The 26,936-nt window shown below is 43.5% G+C and overlaps 1 protein-coding gene across 1 annotated transcript in view; it reads left to right on the top strand.

Annotated features, from left to right (window-relative positions):
* Positions 1–26,936, top strand: part of SIK2 (salt inducible kinase 2) — a 118,114-nt gene that overhangs the window by 25,568 nt on the left and 65,610 nt on the right. Inside the window, exons 2-3 of the mRNA XM_069741863.1 lie at positions 11,522–11,638; positions 13,158–13,221. Coding sequence (XP_069597964.1) covers positions 11,522–11,638; positions 13,158–13,221 — 181 coding nt within the window. The remainder of the gene's footprint in view (positions 1–11,521; positions 11,639–13,157; positions 13,222–26,936) is intronic.

Here is a 26,936-nt window from a genome sequence, read left to right as displayed (position 1 = left end):
AATTTATACTGTAATAAAAGCTCGCCGGCAGAATGGTACAATTACGGGTTATCTTTGGCCTATAGCAATGTAGTCCTGACTCCATAGATCTTTGGAAATAACAACTTTAGAGGGGGATATTCAGCAGGCTTTTTCTTTGTTTCTCAGACAGCGCCACTGTTGCCTATTGGCTGTGCTTGGTATTGCAAGCGTGCATTAAGATGAGCTGCAGTACCACTTGTAGCCCACCGACAAGAGTGGCGCTGTTCCAAGGACAAACGTTTTAATTCCACCGTACAAACCTTGAATTCTATGTTTTTGTATATGACAAGCTGAATAAACGTTTCCTGTTTCCTCTCAATAATCCAGCTGCCGACAGCTGTTTTGCCACAGGAATGGTTAATAATATCTCTTTGGTTATTTTAGTTTTATGTCCTCTTTTTTTTTTTTTTGTTTATGGATAGAACAGAATACTCTGTCCACTGCGTTAATGATCTGCCCGGGATGACGAAATGTTTATTCCCAGTTTTGGCCTCTATCTGATCCCCGCGTTACCCTTCTGAGGTCAGAGGAAGTCATCATTTTCCCAACATTGACTTTTTAGCATTTCACAACTCTGTAACTTGGAGTTCACCTCCTTGGTTTTCCTTTTTGCATCATTTTTTTGTTGCCTTTTTCTTATCTATTTCCGGTATGTATCAATCCTGACGTATTCCAAGCGCAAATGCAAAAGCATCTAAGCGCCTGTTCACATTTACATTTTTGTCACACAAAAAAAAGGAGCGCAGCTTTTTACCCAACAAGCAAAGTGAATGAGATTTACAAAATCTCCAGCACTCGCTGCTTTTTTTTTTTTTTTTTTTTTGCCTTTTTGCACCTCCAGGCTATGTTCACACATTGCATCATTGCTGCATTTTTTCCCCCATGCCAAAGCCTGCTCTTTTGTCAGTAAAGAAGCTGCTTCAAAAAAAGCAGGCTTTGTGCCCTGTTTTTATTTTTTCCTGTGGCTTTTTTTGTTGTTGCATTTTTACTGTCTCTTGTGCATGCTGATAAAGTTTAGTATTTTTTTTTTCTTTTTTTGTTTTTTTTTTCATATACCCGTTGATTTGACTGGAAGATAAATTAATAATGGGTAAATGTTTCATTAAAAAAAACAACCCTCTGATGTCTTATTGACCTATCAGAGTGTGGGTGGCTGTAGTTTTGTCCACTGTTTCAGCCTGAGAAGTTTTTGGGGACTTTTTTTTTTATTTTTTATTTTTTTACTTTATTGGGGTTGTCTGTTACAGTGGAGTAGCACTGGGCATTCTCGACTACCGCTATGTTTATTCTCTTTTTGACTGTCAAAGGCTACGATTTGCTTTTATCAGAAGTCTCCAAAGAGAATGGAAGGCGGAACAGTCAGTCCTGAGCATAAACCTACACAAATTCTGGTGATTGATTGGTGTGATTCTCTGCAGTCGGACCTTCAAAGTTCTAAGAAGTTATCACCTATCCAGTGGACATCCCCTTTAAATGCATATATTTTTAGATGAAAATCTTTTTTTTGCAATAAAGTTTCCTTTTAAAATGTTGCATTGTTTTTTTTAATTCTACAGCTTCTATGTGTCACAGTACATGTATGTGTCAGACGATAAAACGTTGCGGATCAGTTCAAATGTAACTTTTTCAACTGGTTGTGAATCAGAATAGAAGATGGTCCTGGAGAAGAGAGAGAAAAGGGTTTCGGATCAGATAACAAACTCGCTGATGGATTTTACGGTTAACTCCGTGTGCTATGTACTGTGATACATAGAGGCTGTAGGAAGCCAAACAGTCCAGGATGTTTAATCAAACCCTATTACAAAAATACTTTGCTTCCCAAAAAATACACAAACTGCCCCCTAAAAGTGACCACAACCTTTTAAAATTAACCTTACTTTTCTAAGTATCTATGGCGGTGGTATGTTGGAATACATTCTGTGACGAGGGTTGATGTAGATAATCGTCGGCTCCTTTAAGCCGCGTGCTATTTTATGTTTGGCAGCACGGCGCGGTAAGTAAATGTAAAGCGTTAGTTACTGAGATCATTAGGAGAATAGCAATGTCATCCTGTGAGCAAAACCAACACGAAGGCACTGACTCAAGTCTTAACAAAGCCCCGTTGTTTGTTGTATTATTATTTATTAACCCTCATTATTTAACCACAAGGCCTATTCTCCAGCTTTTGGCCGCCTGCTCACTTAGTTTTGGAAGCGGCAGCACCGAGGGCGTGCATGAGCTGGAATGTAATGATTGCTCGGCCGGCTGAGCTCCAGACTAAGGAATCAAACCATTGGGATACGTCCTAGCTGCCGTCACCGTGCCAGGACTTTAATGTTCTGGAGCAAGACGGGATTTTTTTCTTCAACAACGTAGGACAAGTATTTAGGCAACATGCTGCTGATTACTGGCAGACATTCCTGCTCCAAGAAAATCAATTAATTTGGTCTTTATTCTTAACTTTTTCATTATTACAGTCTTGTTTACAGGTAATTAATGGCAGATCGGCAAAAATAACACTATATTATTGAGCTTTATTACTCTGCTTCTCTGTATTTTGGGCAAAGGCCTTTAAGTAGTAATGGAGCGCAGCCAGCCACGTCAGTGTCGGTATGGGTTTAGGCAGTGCAGGCAACTGCCTAGGTCACCATTGAGAAGGGGGCACAAGTATTTGTTAGGAGTCTATTGATGAGTACCGAGCAGTACTTCGTTTTCCCCGTTGGAGGCGCTGCAGGGAAATGGAGTACAGATGGGAATCCAATCAGGAAATATTTCATGATGAGCTTACTGGGAAGTTTATAGGGATTTTTTTTTTTAAAGGTTAGCCACTCTAATGGGGATAGCCTGACAATGAAAAATGTATCTGCTATGCACAAAGTAAGTGATACGTGGATCTGCAAGGGTCCAGACTCCCGAGAACAGGCTCTGGAGACCTCCAATTAAATAAAGCCCATATTGTTCAATCTTTATCAGCCCCATTCACAATTAATAGAGGGGTTGTACTCATGCGCAACCATTTCTCTATTCAAGCGAGGGCCCTCCGGACACTGTTTTCAGCGTTTGGACCCTCAGCAATCTGCATGGATAAGTGATGACTTGTAATAGTTGGCCAGCTCCTTTAATCAGAGGGATTCTGATCCTACAGATTGGCAGGATTACATGCTTAAGGGTTTGTCCAACTGTTACAAATTACCGTACCACTCATCCAACGAGTAAGTGCTGACTTTCATATCAGTGGAAGTCCGACCGCTGGGAACCACACCTTTCACCAGAACAAGGCACTTTTATCCCCATTAGATTAGTGGCAGTGCGCATGCTCCACTGCTGCTCTCTTTATTCCCATGAGACTGACGGATCACAGTATTCTTAGGAGCCCTATAGGGAATAAAGGGAATGGTGGTTGAGCATACGCATGGCTATTTTATTGTAGTGTGGGTAAAGTGCCCCATTCTGGCAATTAGTCCTATCTGTTAGATCCTCCGCAATCTAAAAATTATCACTTCTCTTCTGGAGAGAGAACTTTTGTCCAACCAGACAAGCCCTTTTAAAGGGGCAGTTAAATGGGTACAAAAATGAAGCACCCTTCTAAGTACCCCTGTCCTGTCCAATGCGAGAACATCCTTTAAGATGGCTTCCAAAGACTGCTTACTCGCTTGTTGTTGTTTTTTTTTTTTTGCACGTCGTCGATATATCTGCATGTTTTTTATGGTTGTACGTCGTCTACATATCTACCTTCGCAGTCCACAAATTGTCAACGTTGATGTGACCTACAATGTGCGAAGACCGCATTGTAATATTACATTGGTCATTAGATTTGACTAGTTTGCTTATATATATATTTAATTTTTTTATTTAGCAGTTACAATCCTCCGTTGTCATGTAAACCCTACTCTTAGAGTTTCATGATGATCCCGTACATGGGGGTCATCTATTTTATGGTACATACAGCAATTTACCTTGACAGTATTCCTTGAGTCGCGGACAGCACGAGAAGACGTATTGATTTTTGTGGCAAACTTTGATGGTTTATTGCATTCTGTAGGGAATGATTGGTAACGACAGGCCTTTAATAGCGCTCCTGAAAGCGAGATGTCACATAAGACATAGCAGATATGGATGGGCACGCCAGGGTAGATGAATAGCGGCATTGGACGGTCGCTGTCAGGATAATAAAGAATTGAACATAGAATGGCTGCGTACACAATGTGAGTGCCGGGAACAAAATAATTCTATCTTCAGTCATCGAGATGATGATTCCTTCTAGATAACAAGGACATGGAGTGAAAGGTAGAAAACCGCAGCCAACATGCAAAATAAGCAGATACAAGGGCACCAGATTAGTCCTAATGAGTGAAATAATTTAATTGTGCTGTTTTTTATGGGTTTTTGTTTTTTTGTTGTAACAGTTGTACTCCAAAAATATCCAAAAGTCAAATTTATTTATTTTTTCAATTTTCCCCCAATTATCTGAGTTATAGCGACCTATTTGGCATTTATTATGATTGTTAAACAAAATTTGCAGCCAGCCATTTAGATTCCTGTATTATCTGACATGTGGTTCAGTTCAACACGAGACCACAAATGGCCTTTACAGTATTAGGCTATGTGCCCACGTTCAGGAAAATTCTGCAAACAATCCTGAACAAAACCGGACTCCTTTCGCAGGAAATCCGCTTGCGTTTTTTTGCGTTTTTTTTCACGCGTTTTTATCGCGGAGTTTTGACGGATTTTTCCCGTTTTTTCCAGAGCTTCCCAATGCAATAAAATATCGGCAAATCCGCGGAAATTACACAAAATTAATGAACATGCTGCGTTTTTTGTGTGGAAAAAAGCGCATTGTGGGCACAAAAATTGCGGAATGCATTCTAATAATGGGATGCTTAATGTAAGCGTTCTTGCAGCGGAAAACCGGCAAAAAAAAAGAAAAACGCGAACAATCCTGAATGTGGGCACACAGCCTTAAATTTGCTGTTTATTGGATAATTGTATAATATTTAACTGATATTTTTGTAGTCAAACCTTATTGGTGAGATATATATATATATACATATACATATACATACAGTTAGGGCCAGAAATATTTGGACAGTGACACAAGTTTTGTTATTTTAGCTGTTTACAAAAACATGTTCAGAAATACAATTATATATATAATATGGGCTGAAAGTGCACACTCCCAGCTGCAATATGATAGTTTCCACATCCAAATCGGAGAAAGGGTTTAGGAATCATAGCTCTGTAATGCATAGCGTCCTCTTTTTCAAGGGACCAAAAGTAATTGGACAATGGACTCTAAGGGCTGCAATTAACTCTGAAGGCGTCTCCCTCGTTAACCTGTAATCAATGAAGTAGTTAAAAGGTCAGGGGTGGATTCCAGATGTGTGGTTTTGCATTTGGAAGCTGTTGCTGTGAGCAGACAACATGCGGTCAAAGGAACTCTCAATTGAGGTGAAGCAGAACATCCTGAGGCTGAAAAAAAAGAAAAAATCCATCAGAGAGATAGCAGACATGCTTGGAGTAGCAAAATCAACAGTTGGGTACATTCTGAGAAAAAAGGAATTGACTGGTGAGCTTGGGAACTCAAAAAGGCCTGGGCGTCCACGGATGACAACAGTGGTGGATGATCGCCGCATACTTAATTTGGTGAAGAAGAACCCGTTCACAACATCAACTGAAGTCCAGAACACTCTCAGTGAAGTAGGTGTATCTGTCTCTAAGTCAACAGTAAAGAGAAGACTCCATGACAGTAAATACAAAGGGTTCACATCTAGATGCAAACCATTCAATACCAAAAATAGACAGGCCAGAGTTAAATTTGCAGAAAAACACCTCAAGAAGCCAGCTCAGTTCTGGAAAAGTATTCTATGGACAGATGAGACAAAGATCAACCTGTACCAGAATGATGGGAAGAAAAAAGTTTGGAGAAGAAAGGGAACGGCACATGATCCAAGGCACACCACATCCTCTGTAAAACATGGTGGAGGCAACGTGATGGCATGGGCATGCATGGCTTTCAATGGCACTGGGTCACTTGTGTTTATTGATGACATAAGAGCAGACAAGAGTAGCCGGATGAATTCTGAAGTGTACCGGGATATACTTTCAGCCCAGATTCAGCCAAATGCTGCAAAGTTGATTGGACGGCGCTTCATAGTACAGATGGACAATGACCCCAAGCATACAGCCAAAGCTACCCAGGAGTTCATGAGTGCCAAAAAGTGGAACATTCTGCAATGGCCAAGTCAATCTCCAGATCTAAACCCAATTGAGCATGCATTTCACTTGCTCAAATCCAGACTTAAGACGGAAAGACCCACAAACAAGCAAGACCTGAAGGCTGCGGCTGTAAAGGCCTGGCAAAGCATTAAGAAGGAGGAAACCCAGCGTTTGGTGATGTCCATGGGTTCCAGACTTAAGGCAGTGATTGCCTCCAAAGGATTTGCAACAAAATATTGAAAATAAAAATATTTTGTTTGGGTTATGTTTATTTGTCCAATTACTTTTGACCTCCTAAAATGTGGAGTGTTTGTAAAGAAATGTGTACAATTCCTACATTTTCTATCAGATATTTTTGTTCAACCCTTCAAATTAAACGTTACAATCTGCACTTGAATTCTGTTGTAGGGGTTTCATTTCAAATCCAATGTGGTGGCATGCAGAGCATAACTCGCGAAAATTGTGTCACTGTCCAAATATTTCTGGCCCTAACTGTGTATATGTATGTATGTGTGTGTGTATATATATATATATATATATATATATTATATAATAATTTCTCCTCATTTGATTTACTTAAAAATGCATGTTTAGCCCAAGGCCATTTATTTATTTTTTTTTTTTTTAAGAAAGACCTGTCAATATCATGCTGCCCAATTAGGCTATGTGCACACGTAGGAAAAGAGGTGCAGAATTTTCTTCACAAAATCCGCATTGCCTGGCAGAATCTGCAGCCGTGGATTTGCTGCGGATTTTGTGCAGTTTTTATGCGGAATTGATGCGGATTTTGTGCGGATTTTCTGCGGTTTTTGCCAATGCGGATTTTTATCATGGAGGGGTGCAGAAACGCTGCAGATCGACACAAAAGTACAAGCACTTCTTTGAAATCCGCAGCAATTCCGCACTGATTTTTCCGCACCATCTGCACAGCTTTTTTTTTTTTTTTTTTTAGCTCATTGATTAACATTGTACTGTACATCACAGTGCGGATCTGCAGCGTTTCTGCGCCGAAAAATCCGCTGTGGATCCGCAGCAAATCTGCATCGTGTGCACATAGCTTTAAGGATTGTATGAATTCCCCTCTGGTTCTGTCATTAGACTTTTGATTAACTATCAAAATGCTATAGCGTTTCACGAAAAGAGTTTGAAAATCGAGGGAGGCAAATAGTGGTGGATATGAGGGAGGCCAAAAGAGGGGTGGACACGAGGGAGGCCAAAAGAGGGGTTGGACACGAGGGAGGCCGAAAGAGGGGTTGGACACGAGGGAGGCCGAAAGAGGGGTTGGACACGAGGGAGGCCAAAAGAGGGGTTGGACACGAGGGAGGCCAAAAGAGGGGTTGGACACAATTTGCTCCTCCAACCCACTCTGCTTGATTGACACGTCTTTCTCTTTTTTTGCACGTCTTGTCAATCAAAGCAAATCTGGCAGGAAGAGTCTGCTCAATAGGCACACACTTTGCCCTAGTTTATACACAGACAGACAGGAACTTTTTTGTCTAAATTTGACTTCCTGAGACAAAAAGTCAAAACGAGGATTGCTAACAAGTGTGCAAATTTTGTTTTCCTCCCAACAACTGGGGCGCGTCAGTCTTAAGAAATTCTCCCTTAAAAAAAAAAAAAAAAAAAAAAAGTTTCTACAGACTGACGTGCCATAGTTGTGGAGTTGGGGAAAAAATGTGCACACTTGTTAGCACTCCTTGTTTTACACAGAAATTCTTTTTACATTTTGTACCTTTTTCCATTTTAGAAAAAAATGTTGAGGTTTGAAGAAATGAATTGTAGAGCCCTCCTGCCTGCTGGTGGGCTCTTCTTTTGCCCTAAGAGACACTGGATTTGGGGGACTGGTTTAAAGTTACTTAATTCCATATTCTATTCTAGTTAACACCCAAAAATGGTAAAGTAGTTTTTTTTTGTTGTTTTTGTTTTTTTATTTTTTCCAGAAAGTTTTAAGATTTGTGATAGGAAATTTTAAAGAAACTTGACTTGGCATGATGTAGCAAAAGCATACGGTTATTATGAGTAAGGCCAGAAAAAAGTAGAACAAAGGAAAAAGGAACCGATCCACGCGCATCATAAATGAGCGCCTGACATCAAAGGGATCGCTGCTCTCTGATGACTTCAGTCATGGGTCTCGTTATTTTTACATTGACCTCAAAAGAGAAGTTAAAGATTGTTTATATGTTTTTTTTTTTTTTTTTTTTTTTTTAAATTCCATGAGCTCTTCATTTGTTGAGTAATTAAGTGATGGGTTCATTACGTGAACCGCAGACTTTCAGTGTCCGTTCTTCTAGATCCCCCCCCACTCATATACATTCACGCTCAGCTGGGCCAAGACAGGAGTGAATTGTTGTCTTGTCACCTTTGGCAGGAGCGGATTATCTTCCAGTATAGAAAAAAGGAGCGGGCATATTGAAATTCAACATGCCCAACCTTTCATTCATTAATTCATTGGATAGTCAGATAAACGTATGTCTGGCCACCTTTTGCTTCCAACTTGTACTGAATATGGAGTAGTTATTCTTTTGCCCCACATACACTCATAAATGATTGTCTACAGATGGAGCGTTCTTTAGTGTAGAAAGCAATTCAGGTTTTGTATACCCAAGTATTCTTCTCCTATGCGGAAGGCCAGGTAAATCATGAGGGTCTGTCCACATGAGACGGAAAGTGACCCACGAAAAAATCAGCAATGCCTTCTCTGTAGAATCCGCAGATTTCTTGCTGGTTGCTTTGTTGTGGATTTCCCCCTTTGCACCGTTCAGCTGGTGCTCGCTGTGGATTTTGTCTCTTGGCTGCTTTTTTTTTTTTTTGTTATTTTTTTCTTCTTCTGTCTCTTTGCATTTAGTGACATCCGGAAGAAATTGCGTATTATGACTTTTATATGACATTGGTCAAAAAATGTTCCCGAATGTGTCAGATGGAGGGTTGCTTCATGTCTGGAAGGGGTTAAGCCGAAATTCACTAGGGATATAAAGTGTGTCCTGGAGGAATCCTGTGGGGTGCGGGAATAATCAGGCTGCCTCCAATCCTTCTGCTCCCCTGCCAGCTGTCGCTGCATCCCGGAGGAGATGACTATAATTCTGAGAAAGAGCTTGAATCATGAAATGTCAGCAGCTTTATTCATTGTGCATGTGCCGGGCGGCTCATCCACGTCACCGGCTCACATACAGCTAGAGGTGGGCTTCATTCTCGCCTATAGGGGCTGACATCCTCTAAATGAGACTTTCTAAGCTTAAAGTGGACCCATACGATTTATGTAACTATTCACACATAGGTTTTTTTTTTTTTTTTCCCTGAATCCATGTGTCCATTTCATTAAACTGTGCACATCTGATCCGTTTTTGTGCAGGTGCGTTAAAAACGGATGGCACACAGGGGCCCTTTAATGGATCCGTAAAAACGAGCATGGCCGCCTGAACGTGCCCTTACGTCCGTTTGCTGTTCATCGGAAATGTATGGCTTCATCTCATAGGAGTCTACAATGTAATATGTATAGTGCTGTCCTGCAAATGAACACATGTATTGGAATGATCTTTCTTTGTTCGATTGTTATCATGTGTGTATGGCCAGCTTAAGGGGGGTCCTAAAGGTCCCTTAGACCTGAATGAGAAGACCAATACTTGTATATTTGGACCCTGTTGGAGATTTTACATTAAGGCTCACAAGTTTCAAGTTACTCCACTGATCGATGATCCAATCCCTAGGACGGCCATCAATATCAGATTCAGTTCTTCGACCCTCCTGGGGCTCCGCGACCCTCCTCCTGGGGCTCCGCGACCCTCCTCCTGGGGCTCCGCGACCCTCCTCCTGGGGCTCCGCGACCCTCCTCCTGGGGCTCCGCGACCCTCCTCCTGGGGCTCCTCGACCCCTCTTGGGGCTCCTCGACCCCTCTTGGGGCTCCTCGACCCCTATTGTGGCTCCTCGTCCCTCTTGTGGCTCCTCGTCCCTCTTGGGGCTCCTCGACCCTCCTCCTGGGGCTCCGCGACCCTCCTCCTGGGGCTCCGCGACCCTCCTCCTGGGGCTCCTCGACCCCTCTTGGGGCTCCTCGACCCCTCTTGGGGCTCCTCGACCCCTCTTGGGGCTCCTCGACCCCTATTGAGGCTCCTCGTCCCTCTTGGGGCTCCTCGTCCCTCTTGGGGCTCCTCGACCCTCCTCCTGGGGCTCCTCGACCCTCCTCCTGGGGCTCCTCGACCCTCCTCCTGGGGCTCCGCGACCCTCCTCCTGGGGCTCCGCGACCCTCCTCTTGGGGCTCCTCGACCCTCTTGGGGCTCCTCGTCCCTCCCGGGGCTCCTCGTCCCTCCCGGGGCTCCTCGTCCCTCCCGGGGCTCCTCGTCCCTCCTGGGGCTCCTCGTCCCTCTTGGGGCTCCTCGACCCCTCTTGGGGCTCCTCGACCCTCTTGGGGCTCCTCGACCCCTCTTGGGGCTCCTCGTCCCTCTTGGGGCTCCTCGTCCCTCTTGGGGCTCCTCGTCCCTCCCGGGGCTCCTCGACCCTCCTCCCGGGGCTCCTCGACCCTCCTCCTGGGGCTCCTCGACCCTCCTCCCGGGGCTCCTCGACCCTCCTCCTGGGGCTCCTCGTCCCTCCCGGGGCTCCTCGTCCCTCTTGGGGCTCCTCGTCCCTCCTGGGGCTCCGCGACCCTCCTGGGGCTCCTCGTCCCTCCCGGGGCTCCTCGACCCTCCTCCTGGGGCTCCTCGACCCTCTTGGGGCTCCTCGTCCCTCCTGGGGCTCCTCGTCCCTCCCGGGGCTCCTCGTCCCTCTTGGGGCTCCTCGTCCCTCTTGGGGCTCCTCGTCCCTCTTGGGGCTCCTCGTCCCTCCCGGGGCTCCTCGACCCTCCTCCTGGGGCTCCTCGTCCCTCTGAATGTTTGTTGCTTCACATGTACTGGTACTGCAGTTCCAGGGACAGGCAATATAAAATATACTGAACTCAGCCTGGCAAACTGTGAGCTGATCGTTATGGGTATCGATTTTTTTAGAGCCTCGCCGGTCACTACAGGCAGTCCATATTAAATAAAGTACACTAATTACTAGTATTTTACATAACTTTTTTTTTTACATAACATTTCTCTATGCGTGCATGAAAATATAAAAAAAAGTACGGTATATATGGTACATTTTTATTTAATGGAAATGTTTGTTGACGGGAGACTATCCCTCGAAGCTAATCACTTATGTGCAGGTCAATAGTAACTTGTACAAATGAAGATGATCCATTTCCAGGTGCCATTTGCAGACGTGTAATTCTGATAGTATGAAATTAGACGTGTATCTTGCCGCTTGGCTAACACGCGCTCCTCTGTCCGCTCCGCAGGTGGCAATAAAGATTATCGACAAATCTCAGCTGGATGCTGTAAACCTGGAAAAGATCTACAGGGAAGTACAAATAATGAAGATGCTGGACCATCCCCACATTATCAAGCTTTACCAGGTAAGAAATGGAGGGGGCGGTAAAACGGTATTTGAGAAATGGCTCAGAACATGCAGAGTGTGTGTGTGTGTGTATATAGATAGATATATATATATATATATATAATCTCTATATCTATATCTATATCTATCTATATATATATATAGTAAGGAAACTCCTAAAACCAAAAGCAGCAAAAAATGCAAGAATAGATTACTTTGGTCTGTGGGGGGGGATGCAACGTCCTCACATGTGTGAACATGGCTTAAAGGAAGGAGTTGTGGGCCTTTTACATTCCTTATGAGAAGATCTTGGCAGCTTAAAGGGGTTGTCCAATACTTTCAGGCTATGTGCACACGTAGGAAAAGTGGTGCAGAATTTTCTGCACTAAATCTGCATCTCCTGGCAGAATCCGCAGGTGCGTTTTTTGTGCGTTTTTTTTATGCGCTTTTTTTTGTGCGTTTTATATGCGTTTTTTGTGCAGATTTTACCACTGTGGATTTCTATTATGGAGGGGTGCAGAAACGCTGCAGAACTGCACAAAAGAAGTGACATGCACTTCTTTGAAATCTGCAGCGTTTTTGCGCAGATTTTTCTGCACCATGTGCACAGCTTTTTTTTTTTTTCACATTGATTTACATTGTACTGTAAATCACAGTGCAGTTCTGCACTAAATCTGCACTAAATCTGCATCGTGTGCACATACCCTAAGATTGATGGGCTATCCTCAGGATGTCATCGGTGTCTGATTGTGGGGTTGTGAAACCCAGCACCTCCACTGATCAGGTTTTACTGATGTCAATGGCGGCCGGATCTGCCCAGTTGCGGAGCAGCACGGGGTGAATGTGCAGTACTGGCCGCGGCCACTATACAGTTGCCAGAGCTGTGCAGCGCAGCTCCGTTAATGAGCAGTTCCGGCCGCCATTGACCGAAAATTCTGAAATTAGCTCCATCTGTAATCAGACATGATCTACAGGAGCAGCTGAAAGCAAGTGTTCAGCATCCCTGCAGTGCCTCCATAGGAAAAATAGGCAGAAATTAAAATTAATATACTGTGTGGGGTCCTCCAGAGAAGCTTTTTGTTGCTGTCTCCTCTTTCGACAAATTGGTACCGCCTAAAAACCAAGATGGCAGCCGTTGCCCACACATTACTTGCAGCATTAGTTTGGGTGGGCGTCCTAGCTTTCTCCTGATGTCGGGTGTCTGAGGAAGGAGGATGGGGCTGATGAATTTCAGCATGCCTGATCCTCTGTTCTTGTGGGAATTGAGAGCAGTGTGGCAGGTGTTTGCTCTCCAATCTCCTGGCTGCACCGTGCATAGCCTTTTGCTAAAATTATGATATTATGGACTTGTCCGAAACGCAAGATGACGCCTGAGCGGTGTTTAGAATTTTTCCTTTTAGGTGTCTTCTTTATATTCTCTCATTACTATCCTGTTAATTAGTCGACTACTTTTTTTTCTTCTTCTTTTTTTTTTTTTTTAATTTTTAGGTATATATTTTAATACTTTTTTGCCTTTTTTTATTTTTTTTTTATTTTAGGTTATGGAAACCAAAAACATGCTTTATCTGGTGACAGAATATGCCAAAAATGGGGAGATCTTCGGTAAGTGACCGCATTGCCGTTTTGTCTCCTACTTTGTGCTTGTGTTGGAGATTTGCAGCTCGTTCAGTGCGAGATCATAAAGCTACAATTACATATTCTGGAGTTCAGTAAAGTTACTGTACATCGTCTTTGCTGCGGATTTCCTCTCCAGAAAATTGTGCGCCGTAGATATCCTCTATGGACGGTGTACAGGTTGCGTTATATTTCACTTTTCACACATTTTAATCCCATGAATGTGCCCCTGTCCGACAGTGGCCATCGCTGTAACCGGACGCCCTGAGAATGCGGGACTCTTAATGCAGGACATCTGCTGCCCTATATATAACCATCGCGCACAAGCTACAGCCGAGCTCTCTAGGAAACTTGATTTTATATCCTTCCTCTTTCTGTAAGATTTCCAAAGGGGCACAAATAAAACTCACTATGGGTATTAAACTTTTTTTTTTTTTTCCTTATACCTAGATCCAAAAAATACTCCCAATGATGCTATGTTCTTACTGTGGCTTGGATCCTGATTGATGAAATCGGATAATTTTGAAACGCGTAGATAGTAAAACCGCATCAAGTTTTTTTTTTTTAATCGAGTCTCCTGGAATATTCCTGGATTCCATCAGCAGCTTAGCTTTTCTTCTCTCTTAAGAAATAACCACAATCACGGTGACACAGAGCATGCTGGACTCTGTAAAGGTGAAGATTTACACATTAAAGTGACGGGTTTAGAACTGAAACTGCTGGTACGGCTGTATAGGTCTTAATACAACGATAAAAACGATGCCTTTCTTGTCAAAATCCGATGCGGCAGTGCTGAGAAATCAAGATTAGAAGTCCAAATGCAAATTAGCCTGTGTGCGCACTGGGGGCGTGTTAAGTAACTTGGAAATCCATCGACACGCCCCCAGGCCAATTTGCATGTGTTTTCAGAGCTTCATTTCTCAGCACTGGCAAATCGGATTTTTACAAGACTGGTATCATTTTTCTTGTTTTATTAGGACCTGCGCAGCCGTACCACTTGTTTCAGTAGTAAACCCGCCTTGGCATGTTCCCTTTAAGCTTCATTTTCTGCCTATGCAGAGAAATTTAAGTCGTCTAGGTCAGTCTGGGCTATGCATTGAGCGCCAATTTTGCTTCTCAGCATTCCGCTTTCCTCCTGGGCCTTCTGTTCAAAATTTTCTGATTTTTGGAGCCTCCTTAATTGGGTCTCGCGTTGACGCAGCTTTATCTATTGCTCAAATTTTCTCTTTACTGCACAAACTGAAATGGAAACTTTTTTTTTTTTTTTTCCTTTCTTGGTCATTTCCCAAGAAATACCATATTACTTCACGCCAAAAGGAAAAAAATAAAAAAGTCTTTTTCCACATCTCGGGGGGCCCCCTGAAAGGCCTTCTGTTTGTTTTCTACCATGATTGCGCTTCATTTCAGGGATCCAGGAAGTCTAGTGACGTCGCTCCCTACCTGACTAATTCATTCCGGCTTTAATTGTTTTAACATTTGCTTCCTGTACTTCTGAGCTTGAAAACAGGGATTTTCTTCTGACCTTAAATGATCAGCGCGGCTTTCTTTCACTGGAGATTCCCCACCATTTCTAAATGTTTCTGCTGTTTTTTAATGTAAGGACACCCCTGAGACCGGCAGTGATAATAGAAGGACTGCCGCCATGCGGCTCAGATCCTCCTCTAGGAAGTAGGGGTTTTCTTCACATTACCATTAAGTCTTAGTCATTAGTTGTTTTTTTTTAAAAATCCAGTATTGTATGGACTTTTTTTTAATTTTTTTTATTAAGTATATGTAATAGACATGCAAACAGTGATGGGGGGGGAGGGGAAGGGGGTGAAAAAATGCCTCATCCCTTCTAGATGTCACCTATTACACATCTCCAAGAGTGGTTCCAAATCTGTGCCAGTTTCTAATATAAATAAATTAAATAAAAAAATAAAATGTATATTCTATATATATTCTATGTATAAATTCTATATATGTGTATTGTATACATATGTGTGTATTCTGTATATGTACAGTACAGACCAAAAGATTGGACATTTAAAGATTCTCATTTAAAGATTTTTCTGTATTTTCATGACTATGAAAATTGTACATTCACACTGAAGGCATCAAAACTATGAATTAACACATGTGGAATTAAATACTTAACAAAAAAAGTGTGAAACAACTGAAATTATGTCTTATATTCTAGGTTCTTCAAAGTAGCCACCTTTTGCTTTGATGACTGCTTTGCACTCTCTTGGCATTCTCTTGATGAGCTTCAAGAGGTAGTCACCGGGAATGGTCTTCCAACCATCTTGAAGGAGTTCCCAGAGATGCTTAGCACTTGTTGGCCTTTTGCCTTCACTCTTTGGTCCAGCTCAGAAACCATCTCGATTGGGTTCAGGTCTGGTGACTGTGGAGGCCAGGTCATCTGGCGTAGCACCTCATCACTCTCCTTCTTGGTCAAATAGTCCTTAGGCTACGTTCACACTAGCGTTGTGCGCCGCTGCGTCGGCAACGCACCGAAAAACGCGTGCAAACGCACGCAAAAACGCTGCGTTTTTCGACGCGTGCGTCGTTTTTTGACGAAAATCGGACGCAAGAAAAATGCAACTTGTTGCGTTTTCTTGGTCCGACGCTAGCGTCAAAAAAGACGCACGTGCCGGAAAACACAACAAGCAAAAACGCATGCATCCCCCATGTTAAACATAGGGGCGCATGACGCGTGCGTCGCCCGACGCTAGCGCGACGCACACTAGCCGAACGCTAGTGTGAACGTAGCCTTACACAGCCTGGAGGTGTGTTTGGGGTCATTGTCCTGTTGAAAAATAAATGATGGTCCAACTAAACGCAAACCGGATGGAATAGCACGCCGCTGTAAGATGCTGTGGTAGCCATGCTGGTTCAGTATGCCTTCAATTTTGAATAAATCCCCAACAGTGTCACCAGCAAAGCCCCCCCCACACCATCACACCTCCTCCTCCATGCTTCACGGTGGGTACCAGGCATGTAGAGTCCATCCGTTCACCTTTTCTGCGTTGAACAAAGACACGGTGGTTGGAACCAAAGATGTCAAATTTGGACTCATCAGACCAAAGCACAGATTTCCACTGGTCTAATGTCCATTCCTTGTGTTCTTTAGCCCAAACAAGTCTCTTCTGCTTGTTGCCTGTCCTTAGCAGTGGTTTCCTAGCAGCTATTTTACCATGAAGGCCTGCTGCACAAAGTCTCCTCTTAGCAGTTGTTGTAGAGATGTGTCTGCTGCTAGAACTCTGTGTGGCATTGACCTGGTCTCTAATCTGAGCTGCTGTTAACCTGCGATTTCTGAGGCTGGTGACTCGGATAAACTTATCCTCAGAAGCAGAGGTGACTCTTGGTCTTCCTTTCCTGGGGCGGTCTTCATGTGAGCCAGTTTCTTTGAGGCACTTGATGGTTTTTGCAACTGCACTTGGGGACTTTTTCAAAGTTTTCCCAAAATTTCGGACTGCCTTACCTTCATTTCTTAAAGTAATGATGGCCACTCATTTTTCTTTACTTAGCTGCTTTTTTTGCCATAATACAAATTCTAAAAGTCTATTCAGTAGGACTATCAGCTGTGTATCCACCAGACTTCTGCACAACACAACTGATGGTCCCAACCCCATTTATAAGGCAAGAAATCCCACTTATTAAACCTGACAGGGCACACCTGTGAAGTGAAAACCATTCCCGGTGACTACCTCTTGGAGCTCATCAAGAGAATGCCAAGAGTGTGCAAAGCAGTCATCAAAGCAAAAGGTGGCTACATTGAAGAACCTAGAATATAAGACATATTTTCAGTTGTTTCACACTTTTTTGCTAAGTATATAATTCCACATGTGTTAATTCATAGTTCTGATGCATTCAGTGTGAATGTACAATTTTCATAGTCATGAAAATATAGAAAAAACTTTAAATAAGAAGGTGTGTCCACAAATTCCACTTTTAGTGATTTGCCTCCATCATTCCGGCAAGGAAGGGAAATCTGCAGAAGCTTTTCCCTTATATGTAAATTGTTTGCTTATTCAGCGACGTCTGCCATAAACAGGCGAGACGACCGCCATAACGAGCACAAGACGTTGTAATGCAAAGTGTGGAATGATTGTGGAGGAGTCTGGACCTTTACAGGGGCTTATCGATTAGCTGTCTTTACCCTCGCTCCCGGCTCTCACGTTGAGCTATGGAGGCCGTGATGGATGGCCAGATGATTTATTCCAGCCTAGTTAACGGTTTGTAAATGTCATATTAGATTTTCTGCAATTTCTGAAGGTTTCATGTGTTAAACTCAACCAGCCGGTCAATAGCAGTAGGGTTAGGAAACACATTGCTTCCTATGGCATTATAAGACCCGTTACTTTTTACCTTTCTCGTGCCAAAGTGTTTGATTGCAGAGAAAATCCATTTTGGAACTGTATGTAAACCAGTGCAGCCTTGCGCTCTGTGCACGGCGCACGTGTAGCTCGTCACTGACTGCCTTGGACAAAAAGGAGAGTAAGGTACGTTTTCTGTTCCTACCGGACACGGTCACAGTGATTTTTTTTTTTTTTACATTTTTTTATTTATTTATTTTTTAATTTCAGCTTTTTTTGCCCAAAAGTATTGACCCGATGCAGAGAAATGTCATTTACAAAGGAGTGCATCTAGGATGGCACAAGTAGTTCATCAGCCAGATAAGGGGGAAGTCTGTAGGTGACATGAGGGGGTTAAACAGCCCCTTGGCTTTGCATGTGGACGTCTGCTCCCAGGGTTCCTGCTGCTGACGAAGAACAGATCCATCATGATATCACTACCTTTCCCACGTGTGCGCTAGATCAACAGCTGTCAAAATTTAAGATACAATTTCCTTTTCTTTAGGAGCAGTTCCTGCCAGTTGCTACAAACTTCTTCTTTTCCTTTTCTTTTCTTTGACGAATTTTATCTATTTATTTTATTTTGTAACATGGGATCTTGTATCCTCCAGTTATAAAGTGGAGGAGGAAAATCTCCTGGAACGACTCGAGCTCCTCTCAAATTTCCGTTTGCAACAATTTACCGTTTGCGGCAGAACAAACGAGTGTTGTAAAGTATTCCGCAGTTGTAATTCTCTTATCCCTTCGACCTTCGTGTTGTGCCAAGAGATTATGGCTGGAGGGAAGGTTGGGGGAGGTCACGTTTAGACGACTTTAATTTGCTCACTTGTGAAAGTGTGTTCCTTTCTGAGCTTTTTATCATTCAGTCACAGTCTGTGGAAGGGGCTGGTAGCGCTTTTTTTTGGATTTCGCTGGGTTCTGATCAGAATTAGAGATGGGCAAATATATTGGACAAATCCCTAAAAGGTTCACTTTGCACAATTTAGCTTCTACAACCTCTAAGTATCAGCGTACAGCGCACACTATAAAATGCTTGTTGTGATCTGTAACTCTTACCTCTCTTCTCCTGAACATCATCTTGGCTGATTTATGATCGCATCTGTGATTTTAGACTTTGTCATCTTAGAAAATTGTTCAGAGATAAGAGTTAGACTAGAACTCGCTCGCTGGCAGATTCTCTGGTTACTCATTTTACAGAAACCTATGCACTGTGATACGCAGAGGCTGCAGAAGACAAATTGTCCAACTTTTTTTTTTTTCTTCTTTAAGTTGCAAAAAATGATTTTTATTCTAAAAATATAATTTGCTTAGTAAAATGAGATGGCGTCCATGGTTGAGGCAGCAAAGATATTTCTGCTCCTTTGTGGACTAGCATAGTCAGCCATAATGTTTCTGAATTTCACATACGGTATATATTTTTATATTGCAGTGTTAGTTTAGTTCTTGGCTCGGGGAAAGTTCAGGATGTTAAGTGAAACTTTCTCCTTTTCATCCCCATTAATAAAATGTTCTTGTTTCATGTGTAGAGCAACCACCGTCCTGGAACAGCCCAGTCCTTGCTGTTTTTCATTTCTAAATGTTGTGTAATGGTGGTTGTTAGTAACTTCGTGTTCTGGATTATAGTAGCAGCCCTGGCATATAATCCGCCTGCTTGGCGATCACTCAGGATATTACTCGTTCTGCGCACGAACCGAAGTCTTCCTCCTTCCAGCGGAGGCTCGTTCAGCGGAGAGCAGTGTGTTCCTGGTACTGCTTGGCTTCTGTTTATTGCTGCCTGCAACGGAGCGGTGGGTCTGCGGCACGGTCATCACATGCGGAATGACAGCTGTAAGCTGACCGGTCACAAAGGCGCGCAACAACCCCCCCCATTCTCACACGTGTCCTCTCTTCAGATATTTTCAACCCTTTAAATTCCCAAACATTTTTCACCTTTTGGAGATTTTGTTTTTTCCTCGTGAAATGAAAAAAAAAAAATGCAATTCTGCTACTGTGTTTTGGGTTTTATTTTTACAAATTTTGTCTGGTCACAATGTCCTGGTGGTAACATGATTCTGCAGGTCATTACAATTCTGGCGATGCTAAATTTTATGAAGTTTTCTTTATATTTCATGTTGGAGATTAGGGCAGAGAGTTACATGTGGGGAGGTATCAGGAGATTAGGACAGAGATGTGTGGAGAGGAAAGGTTATGGACTGGAGATTACATGTGGGGAGGTATCAGGAGATTAGGGCAGAGATGTATGGAGAGGACAGGTTATGGACTGGAGATTACATGTGGGGAGGTATCAGGAGATTAGGGCAGAGATGTATGGAGAGGACAGGTTATGGACTGGATATTACATGTGGGGAGGTATCGGGAGATTAGGACAGAGATGTGTGGAGAGGACAAGTAGTGGACTGGAGATTACATGTGGGGAGGTATCAGGAGATTAGGGCAGAGATGTATGGAGAGGACAGGTTATGGACTGGAGATTACATGGGGGGAGGTATCAGGAGATTAGGACAGAGATGTGTGGAGAGGACAGGTTATGGACTGGAGATTACATGTGGGGAGGTATCAGGAGATTAGGGCAGAGATGTATGGAGAGGACAGGTTATGGACTGGAGATTACATGTGGGGAGATATCAGGAGATTAGGACAGAGATGTATGGAGAGGACAGGTTATGGACTGGAGATTACATGTGGGGAGGTATCAGGAGATTAGGACAGAGATGTATGGAGAGGACAGGTTATGGACTGGAGATTACATGTGGGGAGGTATCAGGAGATTAGGGCAGAGATGTATGGAGAGGACAGGTTATGGACTGGAGATTACATGTGGGGAGGTATCAGGAGATTAGGACAGAGATGTGTGGAGAGGACAGGTTATGGACTGGAGATTACATGTGTGGAGGTATCAGGAGATTAGGGCAGAGATGTATGGAGAGGACAGGTTATGGATTGGAGATTACATGTGGGGAGGTATCAGGAGATTAGGGCAGATATGTATGGAGAGGACAGGTTATGGACTGGAGATTACATGTGTGGAGGTATCAGGAGATTAGGACCTTGATGTGTGGAGAGGACAGGTTATGGACTGGAGATTACATGTGTGGAGGTATCAGGAGATTAGGGCAGAGATGTATGGAGGATACAGGTTATATACTGGAGATTACATGTGGGGAGGTATCAGGAGATTAGGGCAGAGATGTATGGAGGATACAGGTTTTATACTGGAGATTACATGTGGAGAGGTATCAGGAGATTAGGGCAGAGATGTATGGAGAGGACAGGTTATGGACTGGAGATTACATGTGGGAAGGTATCAAAAGATTAGGACAGATGTATGGAGAGAACAGGTTATGGACTGGAGATTACATGTGGGGAGGTATCAGGAGATTAGGACAGAGATGTATGGAGAGGACAGGTTATGGACTGGAGATTACATGTGGGGAGGTATCAGGAGATTAGGACATATGTATGGAGAGGACAGGTTATGGACTGGAGATTACATGTGGGGAGGTATCAGGAGATTAGGGCAGAGATGTATGGAGAGGACAGGTTATGGACTGAAGATTACATGTGGGGAGTTATCAGGGGACTAGGACAGAGATGTATGGAGAGGGGGACAGGTTGTGCACAGCCTCATAAATCATTGTAATGATCTGTTATTCAGCTGTGTACGAGTTCTGAGTCATGAAACATGGCGGAGTGTCAGGCCAAGTTCAGAATTTCAAGTTTCGTCAGTTTCCTTGGAAGTACAGATTTCCAAGATGTCGGTGATGTCAGCAGTTGGCAGAGAATTGATGAGTTGAAATTTCTCTTAAATACTTGAGAATGTCAGCGGTGTGTCTTTACGGGCCGTTCGTATGAAATGTAATGAAATTTAATGCTAGTGCTGGTTGGGGATGTTTTGCAGCCTGAGCCGTCGATGGCTCCTGGGCCGTTGTGTTCCGGGACGTTTGCTCAGGGAGTTGTAGCTGTCAGAGGCCCCGTTGGCCGGGGGTGATTTGTTCTTGGAAATTTTTACCATTCTCATTTGCGGTGACGCACATGCATTGGCAGGTCTAATACCCATGTGTTAGAAAATAACCTGATGTGGTAGGAAGAAGCCTGTTTATTTTTACATGGGCAGCTCCTCCTAGGATAGTTCTGGGTTTTCGGCACTGGCATGTGTAAACATTTGAGATCTGGAAGGTCTCCAGTGGTAATGTAGGGACTTTTCTTGTCCAAGTATCATTCAGGCATGTGACATAAATCCCTGAAATGGTAAATAGAAGAAAATTCATCAAAATGATCCAGAAAGGCCTGGTGATCCAAGAGTCGGGTAGCAAGGCTTGGAATTTCCGGTTAGGCTACCTTTATGGCTCCAATGAAAGGGTCACTGCCAGTTTATACACTTACACAGCCACAATGTATTATGGATGCTGTCCCACATCTTTCTTGAGACTGTTGTGCGCCGCTGTCAGCCCACTTGGCCAGCGTTCTGTAAAATTCCCATATAAATCGATTGAGAGATCTGCACATGCGCATCCGCCTCGCTACTGATGGCTGCTCACGATGTAGAGATTTCCAAGATGATAGTTGGGTCAGCAGTTGCTCATGAATTGATGAGCTGAATATTTGTATAAATACTTGAGAATGTCAGCGGCATCTCTTTTATAAGTAGTACCTAAAGAAATACATTTTACTGCACATGCGCAGCTTCTTCTCTACTGCCAGCAGCTCACGATGAGGCCTTGTATAGATGCAGGACTCGCGTCTCTTTACTTACGCCATGATAGGATTTTCTATCAACCTATAGACGATGCAGGTCCAGGCTCTGAGGTCCTCCTCGATATTCTAGAACGGAGAATTAGAAGCACTGACCTGATCACTCTTTCACCCACACCGAGGATCGGCTATGTAAACTTACTCGGATATGTCTTCCTTTTCAGAGAAGAGTAGTTTTTGCTTTTATTTTATTCCCTCTGCTCCACCGAGTGATCCAGTCTCTTATATTGAAATCCGTTGTACGGATCCAGAGATATGGGCTTTTTTTTTTTTTTTATCCTTTTAGTGCATTTTTTTTGTCTTTAGTGCACAAGATTCCTCGGGTGGGTGTTTTTTGGTTGCTTTGCAAAATTACTTTTGAAGCTCCTCCTCCTTAGTAAAGACAGTAAAAAAAAAAAAATTGCTCTTAATTAAAAGGTTCCTATGTCTAGAACTGTATGGCGGATTTAAAAAAAAAAAAAAAAAATTAAAAACAGAATATTCAGTGAACGTAGGACTAAAATAAAGAGCAAACACTCGCTAATTTTTGACCTGGTGACGTGTCCTCCTTGTAGAGCCGATCATGTAACCGACCAGTTTGTTCCTTGATATCTGAAGTGCTCTCATCTGCTGTGAACACTCATCCCCTCATATAAGAGCACATAAGCTTGAAGATCACGCAGCGATCAGATGATCTGTCATTACTCGGTATCAGACTGCAAAAAAAAAACCAACTCCGACAGCCTCCGATCTAAGCAAAACTGGAAGTCATGCTGTAACGTGCCCCTTACCCAACCGCGATTAATGGACTCGGCAGCGAGTGAGAAAATCCAGTAACTTTGTGTTCTTGGCGCCGCTCACCACAGCTGGGCTGATGTCATTATTCATGCCGGTCCGTAATGACTCCGAGATGAGCACAGCAGCGCAACGCTATTTTTTATGCTGCAGCTTTACGGGTATAAAGATGGTGATTTTCGAGGAGAGGAGGAAGCCAGTGGTCGTCACGAGTGCTTCACGTTAAATTTAGTCGTACCAAAGTTGTTCAGATATAAACTGTATTTTTTTCTTGTGAATGGTTATTTCTAGGAAAATTTTCTCCAGGAGTTGGGACATAACTCGTTCAGCAGACCACAAGACGGAGGAGATGCTTTACGTCTTGTCCAGGGATCTTCATGAATTACATTTATTTCCTTCTAATTACTCTATATCTGTAGTGGTGCGACATCCAGTCCAGGGACGACCACCGACCATTATTACTGCACCGTATGAACACTGCACAAAATCACATGCAGTTTTTGTTTTTGTTTTTTGCCACCTTTTCACTTCACTAATGCAAATCTCTAAATCCTTTGCACAACTGGAGATGAAAAAAAAAATTACCATTTTGACCGCTTACTGCCCCCGAGATCTTCCTGGTATCATCTATAAACAGGATGCCGGAAGTTCCCCTCCCCCCCCCAATGTGATAAATTAAAGAGGGCCGGTCATCTTCTTTTACGTTGCTACTTTCCTTTTTTGGTTTCTTAGGGTGTCCTTATATCTAAAAGTAGGAGCATGATCGATTTTTAAAAATAGTGTTAAATGTTTTTTTTTTCAGGAGTCAGAGGAGAAGCTTAATGGGAGAAGAGTCACAGTGCTCATGCTCAATAAACCTTCCCTGGCATGACCCTGAGAACAGGATACCCTCCTCCTCCTCTTTTTATAGCGCACACACAGCAATGGGATTCCCTTGGCGGCGGCCTCTGCTGATCGGAGGCGGGGAAGGTTCACCCAGCTTTACACGGAGACAACGGCACTTGTCACTTCAGACAGGCTTGATATGGGGTACCCTGACCCAAAGGTTTTCGAGCAAGCTAGATTGTGCAGGTTTTGTGCATGGCCATCGTGTTTGTGCATGGCCACCGTGACTAAGGGTATATGCACACGTTCAGGTTTTTTTGCGTTTTTTTTTCACGTTTTTTCGCGATAAAAACGCTATAAAAAGTCATTAAAAACGCATACATTATGCATCCTATCATTTAGAATGCATTCTGCATGTTTTGTGCACATGATGCGTTTTTTTCCACGAAAAAAAACGCATCACGATAAGGGTATGTGCACACGTCAGGATTTCTTGCACAAATTTTCTTGACAAAAACCGGACATTTCTGCCAGAAATCCGCATGTGTTTTTGACGCGTTTTTTTGTGCGTGTTTTTCCAAATGCATAGAATAGCGGGAAAAACACAGAAAATCCGCAAAATTAATGAACATGCTGCTTTTTTTTTTTTTTTTTTTTTACCGCGATGCGTTTTTTTTCGTGGAAAAAAACGCATCATGTGCACAAAACATGCAGAATGCATTCTAAAGGATAGGATGCATAATGTATGCATTTTTAATTAGTTTTTATAGTGTTTTTATTGCGGATTTTCTGCGTTTTTCCCGCTATTCTATGCATTTGGAAAAAAACGCACCAAAAACACACCAAAAACGCATCAAAAATGCATCAAAAACGCATGAAAAAACGCATGTGGATTTCTGGCAGAAATGTCCGGTTTTTGTCAGGAAAATTTCTGCAAGAAATCCTGACGTGTGCACATAGCCTAATTCCTAGAGGCTCCATCTACTTGACTCTTGAAGCAAATTCGAAGAAAATGTGTCCAATTAAGCTAATTCTCTCTTATTAGGGCTTGTTTCCACTTGCGAGATATACGACTCCACAGCCTTGACTGACACAATGGAGAAGGTGGAGAAACTTTTCGTCTCCACCTCCGAGAAAAATCAGATCCCACTCTAAGGGCTTGTTTCCACTTGCGAGATATACGTCCGTGTCTCGCATGTGGAAACGAAGCTCTGGTGCCGGCACTCCGGAGCGGAGCGTGCGGCCGCATAGCAACACGTGCAGCCGCACGCTCCGCTCCGGAGTGCCGGCACCAGAGCTTCGTTTCCACATGCGAGACACGGACGTGTTCCTCGCAAGTGAAAACAAGCCCTTAGAGTGGGATCTGATTTTTCTCGGAGGTGGAGACGAAAAGTTTCTCCACCTTCTCCATTGTGTCAGTCAGGGCTGTGGAGTCGGTAATCCAAACCTCTGACTCCTCAATTTCCATAACACCGGCTCCAATTCCACCAAAATGGACTCCGACTCCGATTCTACAGCTCTACCAGGGCTGTGGAGTCCATAATCCAAACCTCCGACTCCTCAATTTCCATGACTCCAACTCCACCAAAATGGGCTTCGACACCAACACCCTTGGACTCCATAACCCTAGCGTCAGTCCATGAAAATCGGATGTCATCAGAGTGTGAGTGCCATCTGATTCTCGGAGGCAAATCGTGTATTGCTGCGATTTTATTTTCCTCGGACCGTTCCGAAAAGCTCCGACGTTCACAGCCTTTGTAGAATAACCTAGTTATGAGCACTAGCCATCAAAACCACAGATGGCGCTCATCCGATTAAAATGGTTGCATGCACGAGCCCTTACTAGAAATACGGATGCTCCACCGATATATGTCCACACATAATTTTGAACAGACTTGGATCAAAAAGAAAAGAATGACAACATTCACGGGTGGTAATTCTTCATACGTCCGCATCGGATTGGGGACAGACTTCACGCCGACCGCGCTCTAAACTTCTCCTTGCAGCGTTTTCTTGGATTTTGTGCCAGTTTGGCATTTCTACCTTAATTGTGTGAGACTGTGATTCAGCGTCCAACAATAATATTGCACCCATGAGTCGCTCATTTGCAAGTCGATCGCCCTCATTACCGACATGTGTCACAGACAGATAAAGTTTGTAAAAAGGAACGAGAACTAATGTGACTCAACCTGCTGGCTCACGACTTCTCTAAGCGAGCGCGGCAGAACGGCTTCAGGAGCCGAGGAATGGAAAAATGATGACATTTATAATGGGAATTTATTATTTTCAGAGGGTGGCGGATTCCAATAAAATTGTTCAATGTCTTCCAACGAAATCTGTAGGTTGGACGCTAAATGATGATTAACCCTAACCGTCCTTCGCAGACAGCTCCCGCCAGCCTACCTGACTTTTCAGTTACGGTATCTACCATCTCGGGTGGTATCCGAGTATCTTGGGTGATATCAAAGTATCTCTAGGTAGGGCGCGCTCATATATTATGTTCTAGTCCTCGCAGTTGCATGATTTGTGGCTCTTACAGCCGCAACACATGCAGTGATTTCCTAACAAACAGCCAATCCCTGCACATGTTGCTGCTGTCTAACAGCCGCGAATCATGCAGCCGCAGCGACTAGAACATAAAATACGAGCTAGCGTAGCCCAGATTCTCTGATGCTGCCCAGATGCTCAGATGATACCCGACCAGGTTCGCTCCTCGCTAATCATTATCCAGATTTTTAAGACTGTTTTGCTGGGAATAATCACCTATACCTTCCCTAAACTGCAACATTTTTTAAACTACCGTTAAGGCGTACAGGGAAAAAAAGTCATGATGGAGCATCCGCTAAGAGAGTCGAGGAGTCATGCAGTCCCAAAAACACGACTAGTCTCTTCTGCGACCATGTGGCTAGATCCCTGAGGCTGGCTTGGGATACCCGGACCTCCGCTGAGGCTGGCTTGGGATACCCGGACCTCCGCTGAGGCTGGCTTGGGATACCCGGACCTCCGCTGAGGCTG

The sequence above is a fragment of the Ranitomeya imitator genome, chromosome 10 (genome assembly GCF_032444005.1).
Source record: "Ranitomeya imitator isolate aRanImi1 chromosome 10, aRanImi1.pri, whole genome shotgun sequence".
NCBI classification, from domain to species: domain Eukaryota; kingdom Metazoa; phylum Chordata; class Amphibia; order Anura; family Dendrobatidae; genus Ranitomeya; species Ranitomeya imitator.
The sequence above is the reverse complement of the archived record's forward strand: the minus strand, read 5'-3'. Positions and strand labels throughout refer to the sequence as shown.